Consider the following 23,364-nt stretch of genomic DNA (forward strand, 5'->3'; position numbering starts at 1 on the left):
AACTGGGCAAATCACTTGATCTCCCCTTGCTTAAAAAAAATGAATATGTCCTCATGTAACGCAACTGGTGCTATGTAAAGCACTCTGATACCCGATACCGGGTCAAGTTGGCGCTACATAAAACTCCGTAAAAAAAATGTTTAAACATATAAATAACATCTGCAATCTATGCTTACACAGCACAGTTGTAAAGAGGAGCTGTAGTACAGTCACTATTTAGCAAAGGCCCAATACGAGTGAGAGGGTGGTGACCATGCTAAGTGAGCAAACACTTCACTATATCGGCATTTAGTTTCTTCAATTATTACTTGCTCCCTGATTCCATCCACCACCCAGATGGCTAACCAGTTAGTCAGCACCAGAAACATGTGTGGGGAGCTCTGACCCCTGTGCAGTCTTCTACTAGTTGTCCCTGCGTCATTTCTACACATGAAGTTCAGTGTATCTCTCTTGAGTTTGTAAAGCTGACACATCTAATCTCCAATACACAGCTCCACTTCCTTGATAATACTCTCAAATGTATGACGTTACAACACATACATTTTACAGCGCATGCCTTTACAACACAGGGGCATATTAGCAAGAACCCTGTGTAAAATGATCGCCGTTTTATCAGAAGGAAACTGTCGATAAAACGGCAATAATGGGCTTGCTAATATGCATTATAGAATTCCAATAGAAGCCCAGGTTAGATGTGCAGGACATGCTCTCTCATATGAGTTACTATTATCACACTGTCTGGTGGTACTCATTATTATCATTGGAAGTATGAAAAAATCTATCAAGTTAAGTAAAGTAGAGGCTTACCTAGCCTTACCTGATCATATTCGCACCTGCACCGATTATGTCAGATTCAGGAAACTGCTTAAGCCATTTCAATTTCAACTTAGCTTACTGACTTGCCTATGTTTACCCGCAGTGCCGAGATACACCTTCGCGGTGATTGGTGTGCTATACTAAATCAAACAAACACTACAAGGCATTCAGAGGCTCAGTTTGAGCCTGGTGAATGACCCGCTAGCCCAACAGCTCACTGGCGGCATCTGCCTCCAATCCCCTGACAGAGAATTGATCATGATATTTAGGCATCCCACCACACAGATGGCAGCTGCACTGATGGCACTAACCCTTTGCTGAACAGGAGCCATGTGTTATGCACCCACTCCCCACAATTGTTTTATTTTCAGGAAACAAAAACACAACAGCTCAACTCATGTGGAGTTTTTTCGCTTCACCAATAGTCCATTATGTTTTCCCTACCTGAGACTGGCATGCCTTGCATGATGTCTTGGTGGGGAAAACAAATGATGTTCACCTCACATAAGGTGAGTGAGATCCACTGTAATCCAGTGGCCCACTGAAGGATGGGCCGCCAGGTGAAGGTTATTGCTGGTAAAGCAAGTTTAGGCTCCAGTGGTGCAGACCCAGTGTTTCTCCTCACCAGGTAGACGTGTCTCTTGTAAAGTGGTATATCATATACCCAGATGCTGTACTTTAAATGCTACTTGTGGACTGCAATATTGATTGTGCAACTCACAAAAGTAACCTTTCCAACCTGGCTCATGCCTACCACTGCAGTATATGTGTGTGCAGTTTACTCCCACATCGACTTGGCATTTTAAACTACTTGCCAAGCCTTTATCTTCCTTTTTATTACATATGTCACCCCTAAAAGCAGGGTGATATGCAGGTAAAAGTTAGGACATGTAGTTTTAGGTTTTGCATTTACTGGTAGAGGCCAACAGCATACTTCATTCTTCACTACTGTGAGGCCTAACACTCCCATAAGCCAGTATTGTGAATTATTTAATACACTTTTAAGCTGTAATTCCTGATCAGAGAGTAGTATCTGATAAATCCTCCTTACCGTGAAGTTGGATTTAACATTACTGTTTTAGAAATGCAAGTTTTAGAAAGGGGACATTTCTCTGCACTTACTGCTCTATGTGCCTGACAGATTGTCTCCAATACATGTCTGAGGTAAGCAACAGCTACACTTTGTGCATTCCGTCTAGAAAGCCACAAACACAGGAAGATGAGGCTCATCTGCATCTTGAGCACTCGTTTGCATGTATCTACATTCTGATGGGTCTTCCTGGGCAGATAGGAATGGTAGGGCCTGAAACTTACACTCCAATAGGTAGTGTACTGTCCACACAGAAAGCACTGATTTACACCCACAGATAGCTTGGCAGACAGGACTACATTGAAAGGAATCTGTGTGCACTTCAGAGAGCTGCTTTGAAGCCATCCCCTACATCAAAGGCACTTTTGGGTATTAGTACTGGGTCTCTGACTCCCCCTAAGATCATGCACTTCTGGATCTTGAACCAAACCTCTGTCAGAAGGACTGCTGTGCTGTTTAAAGTACTCAACTGAACTGCTTTTCTTGAAGAACTGCTTTTCTGTGTGTTGACCTTCTGCCTGCTGTTCCCTTACTCTGCTGAAGGAGAGCTGGACTCTGCCTTCCCTCCATGTGATCTTCATGGGATTTATGGCTTGTCTCCTGTTTAAAGAAGTCTCAGGAACACAAAAAACATTCTGGAAATCTCCTGGTGCTGCTTTGTATGAGACCTACCCATGCTTGAGTTGCCCTCTCCGAGTTCTGGGCTTCATAAATGGGTTCTGCAGCTGTTTTACACCAAAACAGAGGCATTGTCACCTTTGCATCGATCGGAACCGACGCATTACCCTTCGATGCCGACAGCAGAGCCTGTTCAATAACAGCAGTTTTACAGCCTGTGTGGTCCGATGACGATGCACTGCATGACTTGATGATAACACATTGCCTTCACCTCAGCAAAGAACGATAATACCACAGTGAACTGACTGTGTGGGAAAGATCAATGCATCGTGCCCACAGAGTTGACGCTTTGCTCCATCCAAGGTGATTTCTCAGTGGGCCCTGCGTGGGTCCTAGAGCCAGCCTGCCCTCTATCGTGGTTGGCCTGAACTTTGGCTATGCACTGGTCCCTAGTGACCTCAGAGTAACCTTTTGACCGGTAGTGACTTCAAACACTGTTTTTGCATTTAATCTTTACAAATTCATATCTCAACTTCTACTGATTAGGTTTTTGTTGTTGTGGTCTTATTGTGCTCAGATGAATATTCTCTTTTTTTCTAAACCTTAGTGGATTCTTTTTGTAGTGTATTCTTTGTGTGTGTGTCTGTGTGTTGAACACATACTTTAAACAGTGCCTCTTTAGATAGCTTGACTGCTCTGTGCCAAACCAGAGGGTGAGCACCAGTTATCTTTTAGTGTGCATCTAGTTTACTCTGACAAGAGTGGTGGTTCCTGCCTGGTATGGGTGTATACCTCAGCCAACCAGGAATCTTATTTCTAACATCACCCGAAAGGATGCGGGAACTAAACATTTCATAGTGTAGGACCATTAGTGATTGACAACTGTGCTCCTGCTACACTAAACTCGGTATACCCATGTTAGTTTTGATTTCAACATACATAACTATAGAAAAGATGAAGAAAATGAATATCCTATAAATGTAATAGTGCAGTAGGTGAAGCATGTATGTTTTCAATGTAAGGTATATGGAAACATTTTTAAAAAAGGTGTTGTCAGCTGATGGTTAGTTAATTTGGTATTTAGTTGGAAACCATTTATCCACAAAAAGTAAATAAACCTATAAGATGCAATATAGAAAATGTGGGATCATTGCTCTAGTCCTTCAAAATATGTTCCATAAACATATGGCACCAGCACTTTACACATATTACCTCTTTGATGTTGGAACATATCTAGAACAGAAGTTTCCATCCCATGCACAGTAGGGGTCCCTGGCCAGGCAGCAGTCTGTGCAGGCACTACCATATGCATCACACCTATGCAGAGCGAGTTGGACAAACCCATCTTTGGAAGTAACATATAGCATTTGCTGAAAAACAGGGAAACATATCGACATATTACATTTCAGTCTTCTTTCGAGCTTAATGTAGGTGTCATGTGCAACTATAATAGCTGCCTACAAAAAGTTGGTATGCTCTATTTTATGAAAGTGAGACATTGCATTTGCCTTTCTAAATTGTTGTAATGGAATAGAGCATGGTGGTTCTATCATGATAACTTGTCTGGTTAAGAGTAATATTAATGACATGCTAGATAGTGCTCCCATTATCCGGACTTTGTGTAACATAAAACATTCAAATTTACTTTTCATTCTGCATCCTGGCTTATTTTCTTATTCATTATTATAGATTCTTTGAATAAAGCTCAGTCTCCCCTGAACGCAGAACATCTTGGGACTTTCAGAGCACCAATAAGATTATTTTAGCATTTTATTATTGATATTGCCTCTAGGTGTTACTGTGATTTGTTCGCTTGTTGGGCTGAGAGTGTGGAGAGACAGTAGGGGGTTTAGAGACTGCTATGGACACTTTTGACTGCTTGTTGGTACCTACCACAAGACGTGAAAGGAATGCACCTCACTGCTTCTGTTGGAATTTATAGGAAGAAGGTCTGTTTCCTTCATGTTCTTGATAGTACAGGGGTGGGGGACAAAGAAAGCATGACTATTGCATACCTGGTGCAGGTGAATTTGTGAGGTGTGAATGATGCATCAACAGGTATATGTGGAGTGTGAAGTTAAAACACCTTTACACTGTATAACTGATCGCTACCCTCTGACCTCCCAGTTGGTTATCATTCCGAGTCCATTTCTACACAGATTTCTCATTTATTGAGTAACTTATGATGGATAAAACCCTGAGTAAAATTCAGTTTTCTCAAAGCGATTGAGCTTCATTTTGTTTAAGTGGAATGTGCAGGCTTTCCCTAGATTATCTTCCGTTGCAACTCTTTAACAGATGTCTTGATGGGTATCTTTCGAGACGTTCAATGGCGTTCAGGAGATTAAAAGAGCTGAGATGAATTGTTAGAAAGGAATGATAAGGAAGAAGGGCAGAGTGAACAGGATTCCTGGACATATTTTTGGGGATGTTTAAAGGTGAGACTACTCAATAGGAAATAATATGACGATTTGACAACTATCTTTTAATAGCATATTTAGATCAAACATAATATTGGTTCCATTAAAATATTAAGGAAACAAAATCAATTTGCCTCCACTCACAATATAACAACTGCAACATGCATGTTTTCTAAAGGAGACTGTGGCATTTTAAAAATAGCAAAGTGGTAAATTACATAGTGTATTTGTAGGTGATCGCTGAACATTGTTTTTTGCCATTCTATGGCAGTGAGACCATCACAATATGTAGTTTAGAAATCATGTTTTTACTACGTCATTCAATGTCTTTCATCTAGCCAATTATTACTTTTACAGCCCTAGATTATGTTGCCCATGTACTAACTACACGATAGACCATGCTGTGACTTAACCCCTTGGCTGCGGGGTTAATTTTTCCACGGTGCGAGGGGGGGAGGAGTGTGGGCGCAGTGCCGCGGAGCTCTGGACGGCTCCCAGCTGTCATGAGTCACAGTAGACGTGTGCTCATGATGGCCGGGAGTCGTCTGAACTCCGCCTACTGATTAATTCGCCCGCACAGGTGGGGAATAAATCGCACGTGGGTGGAGCGGCAATGTTTGAACGGTACCCGGCCGTCATGAGCACATGACTACTGTGACTCATGGCAGCCAGGAGCCGTCCTGAGCACCGAACGAGTTAATGAAGTGAGCCGCTACAAAAAAGTCATGTGGGTTCACCGTCAGTAGAAAGTAAATGATGTAGAAATAGCCTTACCATAACTTAAAAGAATGTAGGATACTATCATTGTTTAAATGCTCAAGTGACTGTAATGTGTAAGGACTTTTTCATGCATCTATTTTTGAGGAATGTTACTTTGACACATAAGGTGGCAGAAAGGATCTGGAGAGTGTGCACTCCTACCTAGAGCTCCCCATAGTGATTTCCTCTTTCTTTTGAATTGTTGGCCCCAGCACACATGACAATTATGTTTGTGTACCAAGGTCTCCAAGTGGCATGGAATGCAATTCAGAACTGTGCTCTGTCTTTTAGACGGCATACCATGTGTACCCTCCCTTAATGTGTACGACTACCGTCAGCTCACCCTGCTGTGAAGAACTGTTAATGGTGGTAGAAACAGATTATATTGACAGGGCCAGATTATAACTGCTGACTGCCAGGGAATGTTGTCTACAGGATGAACAATTATAAATTGGTTTGCCAGTTCCTGCAACCGGCTCCTTATGCCCATCCCTATGGGACATTAATGACACCTGGATGTGTAGTTCAAGTTTGTGCAGCAGAATGTGAGTGTATGAGATACATATGTGGTGGCTACACAGTTATCCATTTTTACTTCAAGTGCAGAGAGTGTTGGTTGGACAGAACCCAGACTGTAATGTGAATTGCTGGGTTTCTCAAGAGCATTCCCGAGGTCCCTTTTAATGCACAAGACTCTATGGTGCAAAATGTAATAGACCAATTGTAGAGAACCACTTACCTTTGCCTGTGCCTTTGTTCCTCAGAGTGTTACACCCAACAATCTGAATGGTAGTAAAGAGGGGAAGCCATTGCCTCTTTTGTGCCCTTGATTTTTGTTTTCTCTGAAAGGAGACTCCCAACTTTACCCTGATTTCCTCTGTGTGGAACAGTCAGGATATAATAACTGCTTAATTTAAGTCAGTGTTTTTCGGTGCTTGGCAATGCCGGTTAATTTTCAACACAGGCACTTATTACAGTCTGTCACATAGTGGGGCTACCTGTCTAATTTAAATATAAGCACAACAACAGTTGTTTATTAATTAAATATACATTAAACATTATTAATATCTGTTCCTCAAGCAATTCTTATAGTTTTGGTGGCATGGAATAGTCCGAATTGTCACACTTACAGGAATGTGATGGTCAGTAGTTCTGCTGGTATGGCATCTGCAGCTTTGACAGGGGCAATGGGTGGTGCACGCTGCAGCGGCTTCCTAATGATGATCCTGGCACTTATTTTTTTGATAAATTAAGCACTGAGTATGAAAAAAGGCAAAACTGTGAAGAAACCAGTCCTGGGCCTGTGGAATGAATAACTCCGTAAACTTGGTTTAAGTATTGGGCAGAAAACACAATTTGGCTTGCCTGGATTTATCATTAACGAGACTCCAGAGTACGACATCAGTGTACACTGAAAAACACGTTTATGCTCCATAGCTGTGTTCACTGACAAGAATCTTCCCTTCACCCAGTTTAGGAATAGAGATCTGGAAGTTCTCCAATCTACCAGGAAGATCTGTTTTGGGCATACCTTGAGGGAAGTTGAAGACTGGCTGTTGAGGAGTAGTGCTGGATGTCTGCAGAGAGAAAAGGTGTCCAACAAAAGGATTATGAGGAGCTGCGGCAGGAGGAGCAGTGCACAATCCACTGCTATCCAGAGAATAATATACAGTGCCAGGCAGTGTGGTAAGGGCTTGAGACCTTGTGAAGTCCCTGTGGACTGTCCAGAAACAGAAGCACTGCTGATGGCTTGGCACACATGACAATTAAGACTGCATCAAGCAGTTTCTCTAATGAAGAAGGCTGATCATCTGTAAATGTGAGTTGTACTTCAAGAATTGCGATAGAATTTCAGTGATTCTACCTAGAAAAGTCAGACTGACTTGATACAAGTTGGTAAAACCAGCAGAGGAGTGACCATTACAGTGCTATTTGAAGTGGCTATGACCCCTGCCTCCTCAGTCAAAATGTACACCTGTGAACCAGTTGTGGGTTAGCATCACCAGCAGTGTTGGCTGTATCGCTCTTAGTGGAAAATAGAAACTTCAGAATAAAAGGACTGGGTCCATCCGTACCATCAGAGCAGCTGCAGCCCATGCTGGTTAGAGCGGTGGGGCCCAGTACGGGTGATATTTTGATGGTCGAGGAAGAGGGAAAAATAAATAAATAATTAATATTCCCTTGTCATCATCCATCAAAATCCACCCCCACCAGGCCCCACCACACCACCCTCTTACCTGCAAGGGCCGCCGCTGCATTAGAGTATGTTGTCCCAATTCCTAGTTAGCTCACAGTGCCCCATCCAAACTCCTAACCATAACAGGTTCCAGATGGTATCTGCAACCTCAGAACATGACCTCTCTAGTTCCCCAATGAAATCATGGAAACAGATCTACCTAAGCATGCACAGAGGGAGACACAAAATATTTACGAATTGGCTTTTTAAACATTTATTGAAGCAATCGTATTCTTGTGTAAAGAACATAAGCTGCAATTTTTAGCAAGAGTAAACAAAGCAGTGCTACTAACATTACAAGAATAGTGAAGAAGATAAACAGTTCAATCATTATCTCAAGATTGTTTGATTATATGATTCTTCAAATAGTGATACTCCAATCTAATCCTACCAACACTTTCAAGAGCATAGTGAGAGTACACTCTGCCAGATCACTGGGGACAATCAAACTCCCAATACCTGGATATGATGTATCAAGAAGCCATTCTGGTGTAGAACAGGCCACCGTCCTTTACAGGGATAGAGATTGGAATCAGCAAGGCTGCATCTCAGTCACAGAGCCTGGGATAATTCATATAAGTGCTTCTCTGGGGCATAAAGCTCACTGGTGGCTTATATACTAAAACAACTGTTGCAACTGCACTGTGTCAGTGGTGCAGGGCTGATTTGTTTGTTTGTCTTTTCAACTCAGAGCTGTATCCAGACGGACAACTAAAAACAAAAGTCTTGTGCTCAATGTTCCTAGCCTTGGACGGAGAGCACTAGACCACTTGATTATGTGCCTACTAAGTATGCTATCATAAACTTGCAAAGCATGTAGAAACTAACAGTTTAAAAAAGATGTCAAGGTTAAATGTGAAACTAAAATGGCGATTTGTGCTCAGGCCCTATAAAACTTACAACAAAGTAGACCACCCCACCACAGAATAAAATACTATGTTACAGAAGAATGGAGCAGCATTGAGGGAGAACTTTGACTTTGGAGACTTCTACATGCTATCACAAGCTTCAACACATTTCCTGTGTGAAGTATAAGCTGTACCACCAAGAGAGGGGCCAGAAGACTTATACCTACCAATTGTTCCAGGAAGACTACTTTGTACTAACTATATTGTACCTACTTTAGCATGGGGAACAGCATCCCCTAATATCAGCTAATCCCTTCTTACAGTGATTATTACTGTAATTACTGCATAACACATTTTTCCCCTATGAGATTTTGGTAATAGTATTGCATTTTGTCTATAGAAGTAAAGTACTTATACTGTCATCTACCTGGACATTGTTTGATTACCCATCATTATGTGTTTAACAGTTTATATTCCATAAGTAAGTATCTGACTGCTTGACTTTACTACCCTGAGGGTCAAGTTACTTGGATTCACCATGGGCACTAACCTCACCCTCATGGAACACATTGGCAAAAAGTATATAGAGTCAAATGAGTACCACTTCTCTCTCATAAAACAGTAAAAGTGTTTCTTCCAGAAAGGGACTACAGAACTACTTTTGAATCCCTTGTACTTGCATGTGGATGGTGGTAACATAAATAAAAAAATGCTAAATGGATTTAGTTGATGCTCATTTCTGGTCCAAAAGTATGCTAAACCCCCAGGACATCAATGCTACAAGGGTCTCATTTTCTTTCATTATTTGAGCACAGTGTCCCCTGTCTTTCCTGTGGCACCTGAAAAAGTTACCACAACACCCAATACCATATACAAGCAGAAGTCAATGGAATTTTTAATCCAGCACAATCTGATGTAGTGTGAGGGAAGAATATGAACAGTAAAGAAAGATGCCTATTGGCTTGTGCAAAGCTGGGATCAAAAACGGGTCACCCTTGTACGCCACTGCCTAAGGATTGTCCCAATCTTTTTATTTTGTTTTCAGTCTTGAAAAAGCCATAGGGCTATTTCAAGGCTCTTTCAATGGGGCCTGTAACTCCCTTTAAAAGCTGTTGGGATTAATAGATCAGCAATACATTTGTGGAGCCTGTGCATGTCACCCAGAGATTTTGGCTGCTAACAGCAGCTGGATGAAGTACCAGGGGACAATTGGAAATAACCAGGGACATTGGGACTACTAACTCTCCTGACAATTCCTCGTTGCTAAGGGGCCCCCCTCAGGGCCCACTTGTACTCCCTGCTAACTCCACACTCTAGATGTATCAATGCCCCCACTAGTATCAAAACCTACAGCTGGAGCCGGATTCATGGCAGGGCATGAGTGCATACATTATGAGTCCTCGCATCTTATATTGAAAACATCTTTTATCTTCGGAGCTTTCTTTGAAGGAAACATGAACAGCAGCAGCAATGGGCATTTTATGCTCTCACATATATGGGCTGTGCAGTAGCATGCGCGTGATTGCATAGCCAGGCGTGGTATTTCACTTGACAAGTCAAATTCAATCAAAGCTACTTGTGTCAATATGTCCCATGATTATTCCAGCCTGTTAGCCACAACAACATCCAATTTGTACGTAATTAATTACAATATACAATTAAAATGTTATTCACCAGCACGGCTCATTTTAAATCAGCTACAGCATTTTAGGTAAATGTCAGCGCCCACTCCATTTATTAGTGAACCATGTACGTGTGGAGACAGCATTTCACAGGACATTTTTTTCGTGTCATTGGGTATTCAGTCTTCAGAACGAAAATTTTCTGTTTGTAGCACATTTATTTTAGAAAAAGCATTGTTTCTTTTATTACTTTTAACAGCAGCTAGAAAACTGATGTAAAAATGACATAATAATGCATTAGGTATGATTTGTAAACCATGCACTTTACCTGCTTTAGTGAAATCTCCATGTTTGTAATTGATGATGGAGGCTGAAAGAGTAAAGATAGTCATTGTAGTAATATTTCACTATCGGGTTGGTGCTATTTTATATTTAATCTTCATTCCAATACTATTATGCACGCATGCGCGGTGATACTGCAATGTGCTGCCGTGACCATGCATGCAGAAAGAAGGGCAGATCATCCGGGGCATGCACCTACTGTAGAAAATGATCTAATTGGTTCGGAATGTTACACCAGAAGTGATAACTCAAGAATTGTTCCGAAGATGGAACACAAGGTGACAAATCAGATGATAATATCAAAATTGTATTGAAAAATCAATAGGTTATTTTGCATAGCGTAACAATCGAGGATTGAATGCAGAAACGCATTTAGGAATTATAAAAATATTATTACACATTGCTTGAGCCGATTGAAGTATATATTTACATAGTAACTCGCACTTCAGTGTTGGAGGCCACACTGGAGCAGTCCAGATATGTCACACTACTCAGTATGAGGAATCCCCCGTTCATCCACAGCTACTCTCGAAGCTATGTCTGTGTTCTACCCTGCCTTTGGATCTGGAAGAATAGCATGGCTACTCTATCAAAGTCGACATTCACGGTTTGTTGTCCCAGAACGTGTTTTTAAGTTGTGTAGAAACTGGCGACAAGACAGGCTGATAGACAAATAGATAGACGGAGTGATAGGCAGCTACACAGTTGTGTTGGCTACCAGACAGACCGGCAGGAAGACAAGTTTATGTAAATACTGGCAAAACGAGCGGCAGCACGGAAAATAGATTAGTAGATGACCACAGAGGCAGACAAAAAGATGGATGGATAAATGGATAATGCTGGCAACAGAGGCGGCTCCTCCGTACTGTCAATCAGTGGTCAAGCGAAAAATAAAATGCTATACCACTGACTGAGTGAGCCAATGCCAGCAGTGTTGGGACGGGCAGGCCAGGCATAGCAGAGAGGAGTGGTAGGCACAAGCGCGCATATCTATTTGGCTGGCTGTCTTATGCCCACCAAACAGACTTGCACACTTAGGTTTCTCAAACCCAGCTGTGTTGCACTGCAAGGTTAAAGAAACAACACAGGTGCCTAGACACTGTCTGAGCAGCAAACCACATCGCTCAGACCAATCCTGGTGCTGCTCTCATAGCATCAGAGCAGCGCTGGGATTGGGTGGGTAGCTTGTGCCCCAGTGTATGCTGGGACACGAGGAGAGCCAGAAGAGGACCGAGGCAGGTGAATAATCGGGTACGTTTAAAAAAATGTTCTTATTCCCCTGTTTTATTCCCCCACTTCAGTATTGCGGCAGCCACCACTGCCTGGCAAAGCTGTTTAAATACAGACAGAACAAAGCAATAGAACTAAAGAGAGACACACAGGAGGAAGGCAGACAGAAAATAGATAGTGCAGATAGATTGATCGATAGATGAGCACATATGACATATGTCTTCATATTTACCTAAACTGTAGCTATCCTTCTGTTCAAGCTTCACATAATTATGATTTATTGTATGTGATCAAAATGTGACGGTATATGAATAGTTTTGCGTTAAGTTGACATTCAAATCAGGACCATGAAGACATCCAGACTGTAGGAGATATGACTGTTATGGCTGCAATGACATTACCTAATGCAAATCTACAATGGCAGCCGGTAATCTTAGGAGGGAAGGGGCGGACGAGACACACACGCACACATACACACACATCTATTCACAACACTCAATACCAAATATTCAATCATACATGCATGCACGCACCATAAATGACCAAACAAAGGCTCACTTACCTGCAGCTCTGCCTCGGAGGTCCCAGGAGGGTTAGGACTGCTGTCTTCCTTCATTGGTTGACCTTAGGTCAGCCAATGAGGGAAGGCAGCAGTCCCAAGCCTAGGCGCTCCCAGGAGGATTGGGACTGCTGCCTTCTCTCATTGGTTGACCTAAGGTCTACCAATAAAGGAAGACAGCAGTCCTACCCCTCCTGGGACCTCCGAGGCAGAGCTGCAGGTAAGTGAGCCTTTGTTTGGTCATTTATGGTGCGTGCGTGCATGCATGTATGTTTGAATATTTGGTAATGAGTGTTGTGAATAGATGTGTGTACGTGTGTGTGTGTGTGTGTGTGTCTCGTCTTCCCCTTTCCTCCTAAGAAGCCAATGAGGGAAGGCAGCAGTCCCAACCCTTGGAGGTCCAAGGAGAATCGTAACTGCTGCTTCTCTCATTGGTTGACCTTAGGTCAGCCAATGAGGGACGGCAACAGTACAGTACCAACCTCGACACAGAGTGGGGAGAGGTCAGTGAGACTGCTGTCACCACTCTACTCTATGACGAGGTGTCACATGTTTGACATTCGGCTCTGGGCACTTCAGGGCTTAGAACTGAAGCGCCCCGGCCCGAGGCAATGAATGATGCTCCCCCTTGTCATGATGGGGAGGGCCTCGAGGACCTTTGCTGAGCTGAGGAGGTCACGCCCACAGGAGCTGTGACATCCTCAGCCCAGCATAGTTCACCCCAGGCAGCCAGGAGCCTGCGCATTTAGGGCAAGGCTAGCTCCTGGCTGCCTGACCTGAAAATAAGGAGTGTCTGTCAGGCTGGCCTTTGTTCAGCTTGACAGACATTCTTATTGAGGGCAGTAGGTGAGGGGCCCCGGCTCCTTCGCCCTTATGGACGGGCCGCGACTGCGGATATGTGAAAACGCCTGGGGACTCAGTCCTCACTCACCAAGAGTAAAGTCTCTGCTTTGAATTTAGTGGCGCTCCCCTGGTTTCAGCGCACAGAGAGGGGCAATGCGTGCACTTCTCTCCTGTGCTAACAACATATGTATTGTAAAGCGGAGCAGGGCTCGGATAGACTGTCAGGAGCCGGGAGTAACTCATATTCTGACAATGCTGGATATTGTGCATGCTGCTCTGCTTTTAGACTCGCTGATTCAGCGCGGAAGACGGATCAATTACCAGGGTAACCTTCTAACCTATTGTTGAGCAGATATGATACGCTATCTCTCAGAAGCAGCCATCTGAAAGAGATTCACACGGCAGCCCGTTCACAAGGTCACGGCTGCTCGGCTGTAACGAGAAGGCATATTCGGCGGGGGCAAATCATGTTTGCTGAGGTTCACAGAATAAATTGGAACAGGCAGCTGAGGCGTGAACACAGAACTGCAATTGTGCGGCAGGGTGCTGCGACGACTCAGAATGTGGAAGATATTTTTTCAGACAGGGGCATCTTGAAATGCACGAAATTGTGTTTATAATCCCCATGCGCGCGTTCTGAAGGGGAAATATTAACATCTCACAGCAGGATTGGTCCCTGTATTAAAACATCACTGGGTAATGCAGCGCCCACCGCAGACGCGTGCTCATCCACACACACCTTATCCCCAGAGGGCACTTTAGCTTTCAGTAACTTACCGTGAACACTTCTAACTCCTCCAGCACGACCTCTTCCAGAGCCAAGTTCTCTTTGTAAATGCTGATGACCTTGAGCACTGTCCCCGTGTCTGAAACAGAGCAGAGAGGAATGCTATCAGAGGCGGCCCAGCCATCTTTAAGAAGGTGCAAGCACGGTTACTGTGTGCCTCTTCTCTGTACCAGAAATGTTATTTGAATCAGTCAGGGCACACATCCTAGCCTCCGTCAAGCAGAAAAAATAACTAACACTTTTTATTTACTTTTGTTTTAATAAGCAGTTAGATTGTTCGGTGAGTGAGATGGTTGACGTTTGCAGGTCGTGGGGTTGAAGCCCGACAATGGCAACTCATCCTTTCATCTTTCTAAGTTGGGTACGCTGGATACTATAAACCTGGGTATAAATAACAATTGCTATTCATTGCACTTAGCCTCCCATTACGAGTGGCCCAAATCGGTACCACCACTGGGGGAGGGGGAATACCGCACAGGTTTACCTGTCTCAAGGCCTGGAATTATCAGGCCTGCAAACTCCAGACTCAATAACTACCCTGGAGACCCAGACCTGGAGACCTCCTCGAAGCCACAGAGCGTCCAGGCCGCTTCTAAGCCCGGGCCCTGCCCAGCCTCATCCATCTGCATGGGGGGAGAGTAGAAGCTTCTTCAATATGAAGGAGAAAGGAGCATGCCCAACCACTGCTCCCACACCTTCATAGGCAAAAAAGCCCCTACTAATTTACTCATTGCTCAATGCAGGTGGTAGGGTGCAGCAGATTTAAGCCCACTATTTACCCTGTCAGGGGCAAAACACGGATAATTGAACACAGTATTCCCGAATCCACCTGGGAAAACAATTTTTATAATCCATATTATCTCGCAGGGAGCCACCACCCAGTATTGCAAATTCTCCAGTACTATTATTTGAACACATAGTAAGGACACAACTGTGGTACGAAGCTCTAACTAGAAAATTAGGTTTGTGCAGATGCACCAACCCCAACCTTTGTAGCTCACCCGCAGGGATAGAGACACAGATCCCTTTGTGCAGCACCACTTCCCACAGGGAAGAAATGTAAAGATATACATCACGTTTTATTGGCGGAATTCAGCTACATTAATGCAAAAAGCAAATAGATTACATTTGTAACTATATAAAGACCTGTGAATAAACAGAGAGAAACAAATTAATTATAATGGGACTAGCTCATAGAGAAAGGTGGGTGAAAAGTGACATATTGTCAGGTCATCAATAGGGGAGTGGAAATGTTTCCAAAAACACAATAGCATCCAGTGCCTAGTCAAACCTAGCACAAGTTTGGTTGTATCGTGAATGTCCATGTGCTCTCACAGCTACCTTGAGTTCCAAGGGATGCACTGCACCTTCTTACTTCACCATTCCAGAAAACTGAGGAAAATATTCCTATAGCATTTGTGAACCAGCAATGTTGATAGCAAGAAGACTAAATAATGATTCAGGCAACAAATTATTACATTTAAATTATATATGTAAAAGTATGTTTCTATATATTAATTCTATATGTAGAAGTATGTGTTTGTCAAGTCTTTTATCATATGTATATGCATACATATATGTGTGTTTGTGTGTATATATATATATATTTAATAAAAAAACTAAAGGTTAAACTAACTTTATAGTTAGGTGTTATAAATAAAAATATCTGCTTCTTAAAAAAAGCCTTCGAATTTCACTGAAAAAGCCAATAACTATATCATTAGGTGAATATCTCAAAGCAACTTGTTTTTAAAAAAAAAATTGTCATGGATTCTCTGCAAATTTGCATCGAAATAAACAATAAAAAAAAGATTGGCCTCCAGCTGGGTCCTGTGCAACTCCACCACTAAGCCTAGGAGGTCAGGTTTTACTTACCCTGACCCCTTGTGTTTTTTTTACATTTTTGTTGGGACTCAGGTTGAGTCCCAAGACCCAATATGGCTGCCACTACTTCCGAGATGAAGTGGTGGCAGCCACTCATATCTAAGAAAGAGATCTGCCAGATCTGTGCACCATCCCTTCGATGGGAAATTGCATAGGGAAAAAGTGTTTTAGACCCCCTTTTTCTCGGCCTCCACTTGCCAAATCACCCTGAAACTTTCCAGCCTGCAGCTGAAGTGAGTAGTACACTAGTTTGAACATTTCATGAACATTCGTGAAACAGCTGCAAAGTTATTATCAAAGCACAGAAAGTTCTTCCTTTGGAAAATAGGCCCTTACTATAACTACCTACTGGCCAGTATGGGCCAGTATCTATCTATCTATCTATCTATCTATCTATCTATCTATCTATCTATCTATCTATCTATCTATCTATCTATCTATCTATCTATCTATCTATCTATCTATCTATCTATCTATCTATCTATCTATCTATCTATCTATCTATCTATCTATCCATCCATCCATCCATCCATCCATCCATCCATCCATCCATCCATCCATCCATCCATCCATCCATCCATCCATCTATCTATCTATCTATCTATCTATCTATCTATCTATCTATCTATCTATCTATCTATCTATCTATCTATCTATCTATCTATCTATCTATCTATCTATCTATCTATCTCTCATTCACACACATACATTGAGTACATTTTTGTGTCGGGAGCCAGAGTAGTTCCCTGAGGTGTGTGTGAAGGTTGAGGATGAGTCTGACTGCTGTCTGTGTATAATAAATATATAATTAAACTTACCTGAAAAATCACAATGTACAGGCACTCCAAATGTACTGGTCACAATGTAATAACTCCCACAGTAAGTGCACGCAAAGTAATGATTGACATTCCCTTGCCATAGAAAGATAGGCAAGTTTCAAAGATGATCAATGAACACTGCTGTATTTTGCGGGGCTTCCGGATCATCAGCATAGTGTGCTTCACATGAATCAATGTTACATGTTGTGGTTTGTCATGTTTTTTATCATTGATGTATTTAAGTTGTGCGTGCTGCTTAGCAAATTTGCTTTACTGTACTGTGCTGATGGTAGTTGCATTTATATTGCATTTCATGGCCCACGTAAGGTAAGAAATATGTCAGCGAGTTACACCGAAAGTTTTAACTGGTTGGAGGGATGTGGGGGCATATTCTTAAGCCCCTATCGCCACGGGAACGTCACTATTTTTAACGTTCCCGTGGCAATAGGGCCAGCGCCCTAATCTCAAGGCAGCGTTAAGCCACTTAACGTGGCTTAATGCCACGTTAAATGGCTTAACACTGCCTTGAGAATAGGGCTCCTTTCACACTAAGGTTAGCGTGAAAGCGGCCGTGCAGTGGGTGTTGCGGTGGGCATTCCACCACAACACCCATTGTGATCAATGCTGCCACCTATTATCGCCTATTATCAAGGGTGGCGATAATAGGTGGCAGCGCCGAACTTAAGACCAGAAAAACCCTAGTCTAAAGGTGGCCAGGCCCGGACTGGCCGTTGCGGGCACCGGGCAATCCCCCGGTGCACCTGGGGGGGGGAGGAGGGCCAGCCGAGTACTTTGCCAGGGCCAGTTTTGGTTCCCAGTCCGGCCCTGAAGGTGGCGAACCGAGGAGCAATGCTTAATTGTTCCTCGTTTTTGCTATTTCCATGTGTGCTGCCTTGTGCAGCACACATGGAAATAGCAAAATGCCATGGTTTGTTTATGTACAGGAAGGTGTCCCTTCCTGTAAATAAACAAACCTATTAAAAAATGCTGTTTTGTAACATATGTTTGCTGCATGAAGCAGCACACATGTAACATCATTTTAGACACCTTCCTGTACATAAACAAACCTCCCTGCTCGCACTCTGGTGCAAGGGTGCCTGCGTTGGGGTTAAGTCGTGAGACTTGGCGCCATCGCAGGGGGAAACGCCAGTCTGCACCACATTCTTGAGAATAGGGTGCAGCCTGGCATTTCCGAAGTGGTGGTGAGAGGCGTTAAGCCAAGGAGGCTAACGCTTCTCACAGCCACTTCCTCGTGAATATGCCCCGTGGATTTTTGATGTGGCCTATGTGGGAAGTTTTTTGTTGATCTACCGCAATGGTGCTATGTTGTTGTACTTGAGGAGTAGTGAAGGATATGACGTGTGAGCTTTATGTTACAGCAGTGTTCCGTTGTCATGGTGCAAATCGTGAAAGCATCTTCTCGGGTAGCTGCAGGTGTGCATGGAATGCAGTGACATAGGGTGAGACGTAGCCGCACATGAGATCATGCCAGCCATCCTTTGGAAGATGTGATTCAGGATCTTAGGTGGGTATGGTCTCAGGCACAAAGTGACTTAAATGCGAGAACAACAAACTTTCTAATTGAAGTTGGATTGAAACTGGGAAATGTTACAATGTGTATAAAAATAGCAGACTCTTTGAAGCAGCAACGACACTACTTTATTTCTTCAAAATGACATTTCAAATAAAGACTACTTGATATTTAATAAAGAAATGTCTTGCTTGGATCTAAAGAATGTAATACAATTGGTTTTTGATTTATTTTTCCATCAAAAGGCAATATGAAACTTTGTAAAAGCCCATTGTAATAGTACACATATTGATAAACCTATAATTTTTAATAACTTAACAAGAAATAGTTTATATCATAGAAGGTCCTGGGAACAAGATAATTAATACTGACCAGGTAATTATTCTTTGCAGGATGTTGATGCACAGAATAATTAATACGTACTAAGTTCAAAACACACCTGTTCCAAAATGCATAAGTATAAAAGGCCATGTAATAAGCAGCAGTGACTGTTCCCCCAAAAAGAAGCGCGTTTAGTAATGCTAGCGCTCCACCTAGTGGTTTTAAAGGACTTCACAACTAACCTGTTAAAATGAAATTTTTCTCTAAATTACTTTTTTTGAATACCCGTACTGTGCTTATGTGTCTATTACTAAAATGACAACAATTTTCGTACTTTTTCAGGTGAAGTAGATCAGGTAAAGAGATATTTCATGAAGAACACATGTCTTACCTTGCATCACGCTTGTTATTTTGATTTAAACCCAATTTATGACCGTTTTATCAGTACACACAGTTGTGAATTCTTGGGTTAAACTAATCCGATTTTTGACGTACTCAGAAGGTAGATATATTTTCCTGCGTCTGCTATTACATAAATATACCCGTTCTGGTTTATACTATATTACGTTCCTCTTCCTCGCCCGAGGGGAAGCTGTGATTGTTCACTCCCTGGCACTGGCGGCGGGAGGTTCTGCAGCTGTCCCTCTCTTCGAGCTCCATGGGATAAGGGTTGTGCAGGAGGCGTTGCCATGTTGAATTGAGGTCCTTAAGTTTTTCTTGAAGTGGATCTAATCAGCACACACATCCAGCTGTCTGCCTACTAGTATCTCAGTAGCTCAGAATCTCTTTTTCAGTGATTCCCCGTGTTTCCTTCTGTCTGCACATCTTGCTTCTTACCAATCTGCCTTTGCCTGTGTACGTCTGGTCTATCGTTCACTGTCTGTACTACTGTGTAAGAAAATATCCAAGAAGTATCAGGGCTGTAGGCAAATCATCACATCTAATAGCTCGGCGTACACAAAAATGCCCCCCTTTTTTTTTACTTTGCAGGGTATTTCTTTAATGCCTTTCTTCCGTTCACAGTGCCTTCCCAAATTGCATGTCATATTAGTGCTGCTGCACGTCTCACAATCCCTTATCTGTTCTCTCTAAGCCAACCTAATTGCAAAATGTTTCCGAAGTTTAAAGAAGCTAAAAAAAAAGGTGTAACGTTTAGCAGAATTTTGTTATACATCTTAACAACTATTCAAAGCCCTGAGATATATCACGAATAAAGTAGATTACTCATCCATTGTAAATCAAAATTGTAAAAAAGTGTTCAGTTTTGAGAAAGTATGAAGCCCAAGACATTCTCTTGTAGACCTCCCACCATTACCCCCAGGTCCCTCTAGTCCTCGTCCCATTCATTACTAGTTGAAATACACACCATCTCCCAGACAGAACAAGCATTTGCAATGCAATAGGTCTCGCATTAGGAAAGTTTGAGCCATTGGTATTGTGAATTACATTTTTTTTATTTATGTGTTGGTTGTGAAAATAGCTATAGTAATAGCTTTGTCATTTACAATGCCCATAGTTTTAACTTTCACAAATGTGACACCTATAGCATTTGTAATGCAATATGTGTTGTATTAACGATGAAAGCTGAGTCCCTGCCGGGACTCAAACGTGTCACCTCACGTTTACACAAAATCATTCATACTGGCTTTTATAAATCGCACTAAAATTATCCCTTGCCTTTCAATATTCTACGGCAGTGTCACCAAACGCAACAGTATTCCTTTCATCCACTTCCAAAGAGCAGGAGGCTGCGTAGTTCCTACCTAGATTTGTACCTCCCACAGGCACTTCACGCACACATCTCTGCAGCATGCACTGTTACCCACTGAGCCAGCTGTCCAAAACAAGGGCAAAAGACAAGAACAATTCTATCATGCAAGAGAGCTTCTGAACCTTTCAATGACGCACTCCACACAAAATATAATGTTTCCTGGCCCTTTAAAATATAAGATGTTACTCAAACTCAGCGATGCTTCTTTTACCAACGTTGGGGGCATGAAAGGCTGTGCTGTCCCTTTCGAAAGTACAACCAGTGACATATAATTTACACAGCTATCTCGGTAGGTGCATTAGCCCATTCAGCTATACAAAGTCAAGAGAAATAGTGACTATTTATGAAGACACAAAGGCGTGAGACATACTAACCATTTATACAGAAAACAGTTCAAACTAAATTGTATCTTGACTTTTGTTAATAATTAATGTTATTATTATCAAATGTATTGTGTAACTAATTTTAAGCCACTAACCTTTATTGATGTATCTATATATGCTGTGACGATCATCGCATACCACTGCAGTCCTTACACTTAGAACATGCAATGCTGGTGTTTTCTTGATTGCAGTGGTATGTATGTTCAAGCTGCGCATGGTTACTTTGATACGGACCTCATTGTTGATGTGTGTAAATATATAATGTATGTACGTATGGTTATACTGCCTCCGAATTGCAGACGAGCCATGCATTGCACCATTTCAGACAGTAGTCAACACTTCCGGACTAGAAGATGGGGCGGGGGGCGTTAGTTGAAGCTTCATCTTTAAAGACCAAACCCATCTGTTACGCATGCATGTTTGGGCATAGAAGGGCGTCCCATATATTCTAATGCCGGTTGTATATTATAGTTTAGAATTATTACACAAATTTAAAAGGCTCCCAGGACTCCAGTCCTGTCACTGAAAGTTTACTGGTTGTGGCAGCCTTCTAGCCCAGCCTTACACTGCTCGTGCGACTTTCAGTATTCAGCTTTATTTCATTGATGCTTCTTGATTATTTTTTTTTATAATGCACCACATCTCTCAATGTATTTGCGGCTGCGCGGAGGCGTGAGTGAACAGGCAGCGACACTCACATAGCTCACTATACTGTTTAAAGGCCTCTAGACGCACTCCTGCAGCCAGTGTAAGGCACCAGCCAACCGTTTTCCGGCATCGATCGCAGAGCATGATACGGCAACTGAGCCACGAGGGCGTCCATACCAAGTGGGTCACTGGCTCCTTACTCAATGATGTGTGAACAACATAAACTACAGTGCGACACACCTCTGCGGCGCGCTCAAAGTTAGGTAAATGAGCATTCTACAATGTCACTCACGCCTCAAGACGCGCAATAAAACACCTCGACGCTTCATCCTGCTCCGCCCGAGGCGCGCACTAGTAAAGCTGTGCTCTTTCAGAGAAAGTCTTCAATTTGCTTTAATTCCACATTTCCTATGACATCCCCACCGCAACCGACAACTGGAAATGACAGCGAAATTAATAGATATAAAATGCGGAACAACTTGCAAACATCCGCACACTTTAGCGTATATATTTGTGCAAAATTAGCACCGTTTTGCTGATGCTAATGGGCAAGGCTATCCCGTGCAAAAAAAAAGTAGCGGTGTGACTTTTTTCATGCAATCATTCTACTTTCCACGAAGCCCCAAAATCATGGTAAGCGCACAAACAACGCGTTGACAACGTTTATTACGCCATCACATACTCCTAATGAGAGCCACAGCGTGCCCGGGAACCTGGCGCCTAGAATCTGTGCATCGAAGGAGCGAGCGTGAGGCATTAATCTACCGTCTGCAAGACTAGAGAGAACTAGAAAGTTCGCCTGTTTCAAACTTCGTCCTGGATGACGCTAGAAGCTCAACCCGCTCCAGCTGCCCGTCCCTGAAGTGTTGTGTACCTGGGTCTGCTGTCCTCGGCACCCCTCGCTCCCGCACCCGGCGCACCCTGGTCCTCTTCTCCGCCTTCACGGGCCCCTGCTCCGACTTGCTGCCGCTGTCCCTCGGCGCTTCGTGTCCAGGCCCAGCTCCCACTCGTTGAAATCTCACGTTCATGCTGGCATTACCGAGGCTCGGCGTCTCGGATTTGACCTCGTGAGCACGCATGTGTGCGAGCGCGACTCTGCCATGCGCTTAGGAAAACGAAACCTAAGAGCCACATGCGCGCTCACGAGGTCAAATCCGAGAGCCACGACGGAAAGCGCGTGCACCTCCCCAGTCCCAGCGCGTGCACCTCCCACATTTACAAAGTATACTAAAAGTATACACGAGGTCCCTTCGCTACGCTCGACCTAAAAATAAATGATAATAACTAAATTAATTAGTACCGCAAATCACCGCCGTCACTGTGCCAGCCTGCGACCAGGAAGTCAGGCAGGCCGGCGCGACAACAGGAAACAGGAAGTAGGAGGGCGGGAGCCTACCCCGCCTCCAACGGAAGAGCCGCGATGGGAGCCGCGTTTGAAGCACCGGAGCTGGCAGGAGCCGGAGCCGCGTTTGAAGCACCGGAGCTGGCAGGAGCCTACCCTGCGGGTGCCGAAGGAGGGAAGAAGAGTCCTGCTGCCGGGCCCTGCAGCTGAGGAGAGCCGCCGCACGAATGAAGCCGGTGAGTGGGTTGCTGAGCGGGGGGGGGGGAGCATGTGTGCGCGCGCGCGAGTGCGGGGGGGGCGGGCTGTGTATGTGTGTGTGCGTGCGTGTGTGTATGTGTCTGGAGTGCGTGTGTGTGACTGTGGGGGAGGGGGGTGTGTGTGAGCGAGTGTCTGTGCCGTGTGCCTGTATGTGTGTGCCTGCGTGTGCATGCGCTCGCCTGTGTGTGCGCATGCAGAGGGGTGGGGGGTGGGGGCTGCCTATATGTAAAGCGCTCTG

At 43.5% G+C, this 23,364-nt stretch overlaps 1 protein-coding gene across 1 annotated transcript in view; it reads right to left on the reverse strand.

Annotated features, from left to right (window-relative positions):
* Positions 1-23,364, reverse strand: part of SEMA3D (semaphorin 3D) — a 366,628-nt gene that overhangs the window by 44,569 nt on the left and 298,695 nt on the right. The window contains exons 13-15 of the mRNA XM_078674186.1: positions 14,161-14,249; positions 10,738-10,779; positions 3,737-3,894 (exon numbers count right to left, since the gene is read on the reverse strand). Coding sequence (XP_078530312.1) covers positions 3,737-3,894; positions 10,738-10,779; positions 14,161-14,249 — 289 coding nt within the window. The remainder of the gene's footprint in view (positions 1-3,736; positions 3,895-10,737; positions 10,780-14,160; positions 14,250-23,364) is intronic.

Source organism: Lissotriton helveticus, chromosome 1_1 (genome assembly GCF_964261635.1).
Source record: "Lissotriton helveticus chromosome 1_1, aLisHel1.1, whole genome shotgun sequence".
Taxonomy (NCBI): Eukaryota; Metazoa; Chordata; class Amphibia; order Caudata; family Salamandridae; genus Lissotriton; species Lissotriton helveticus.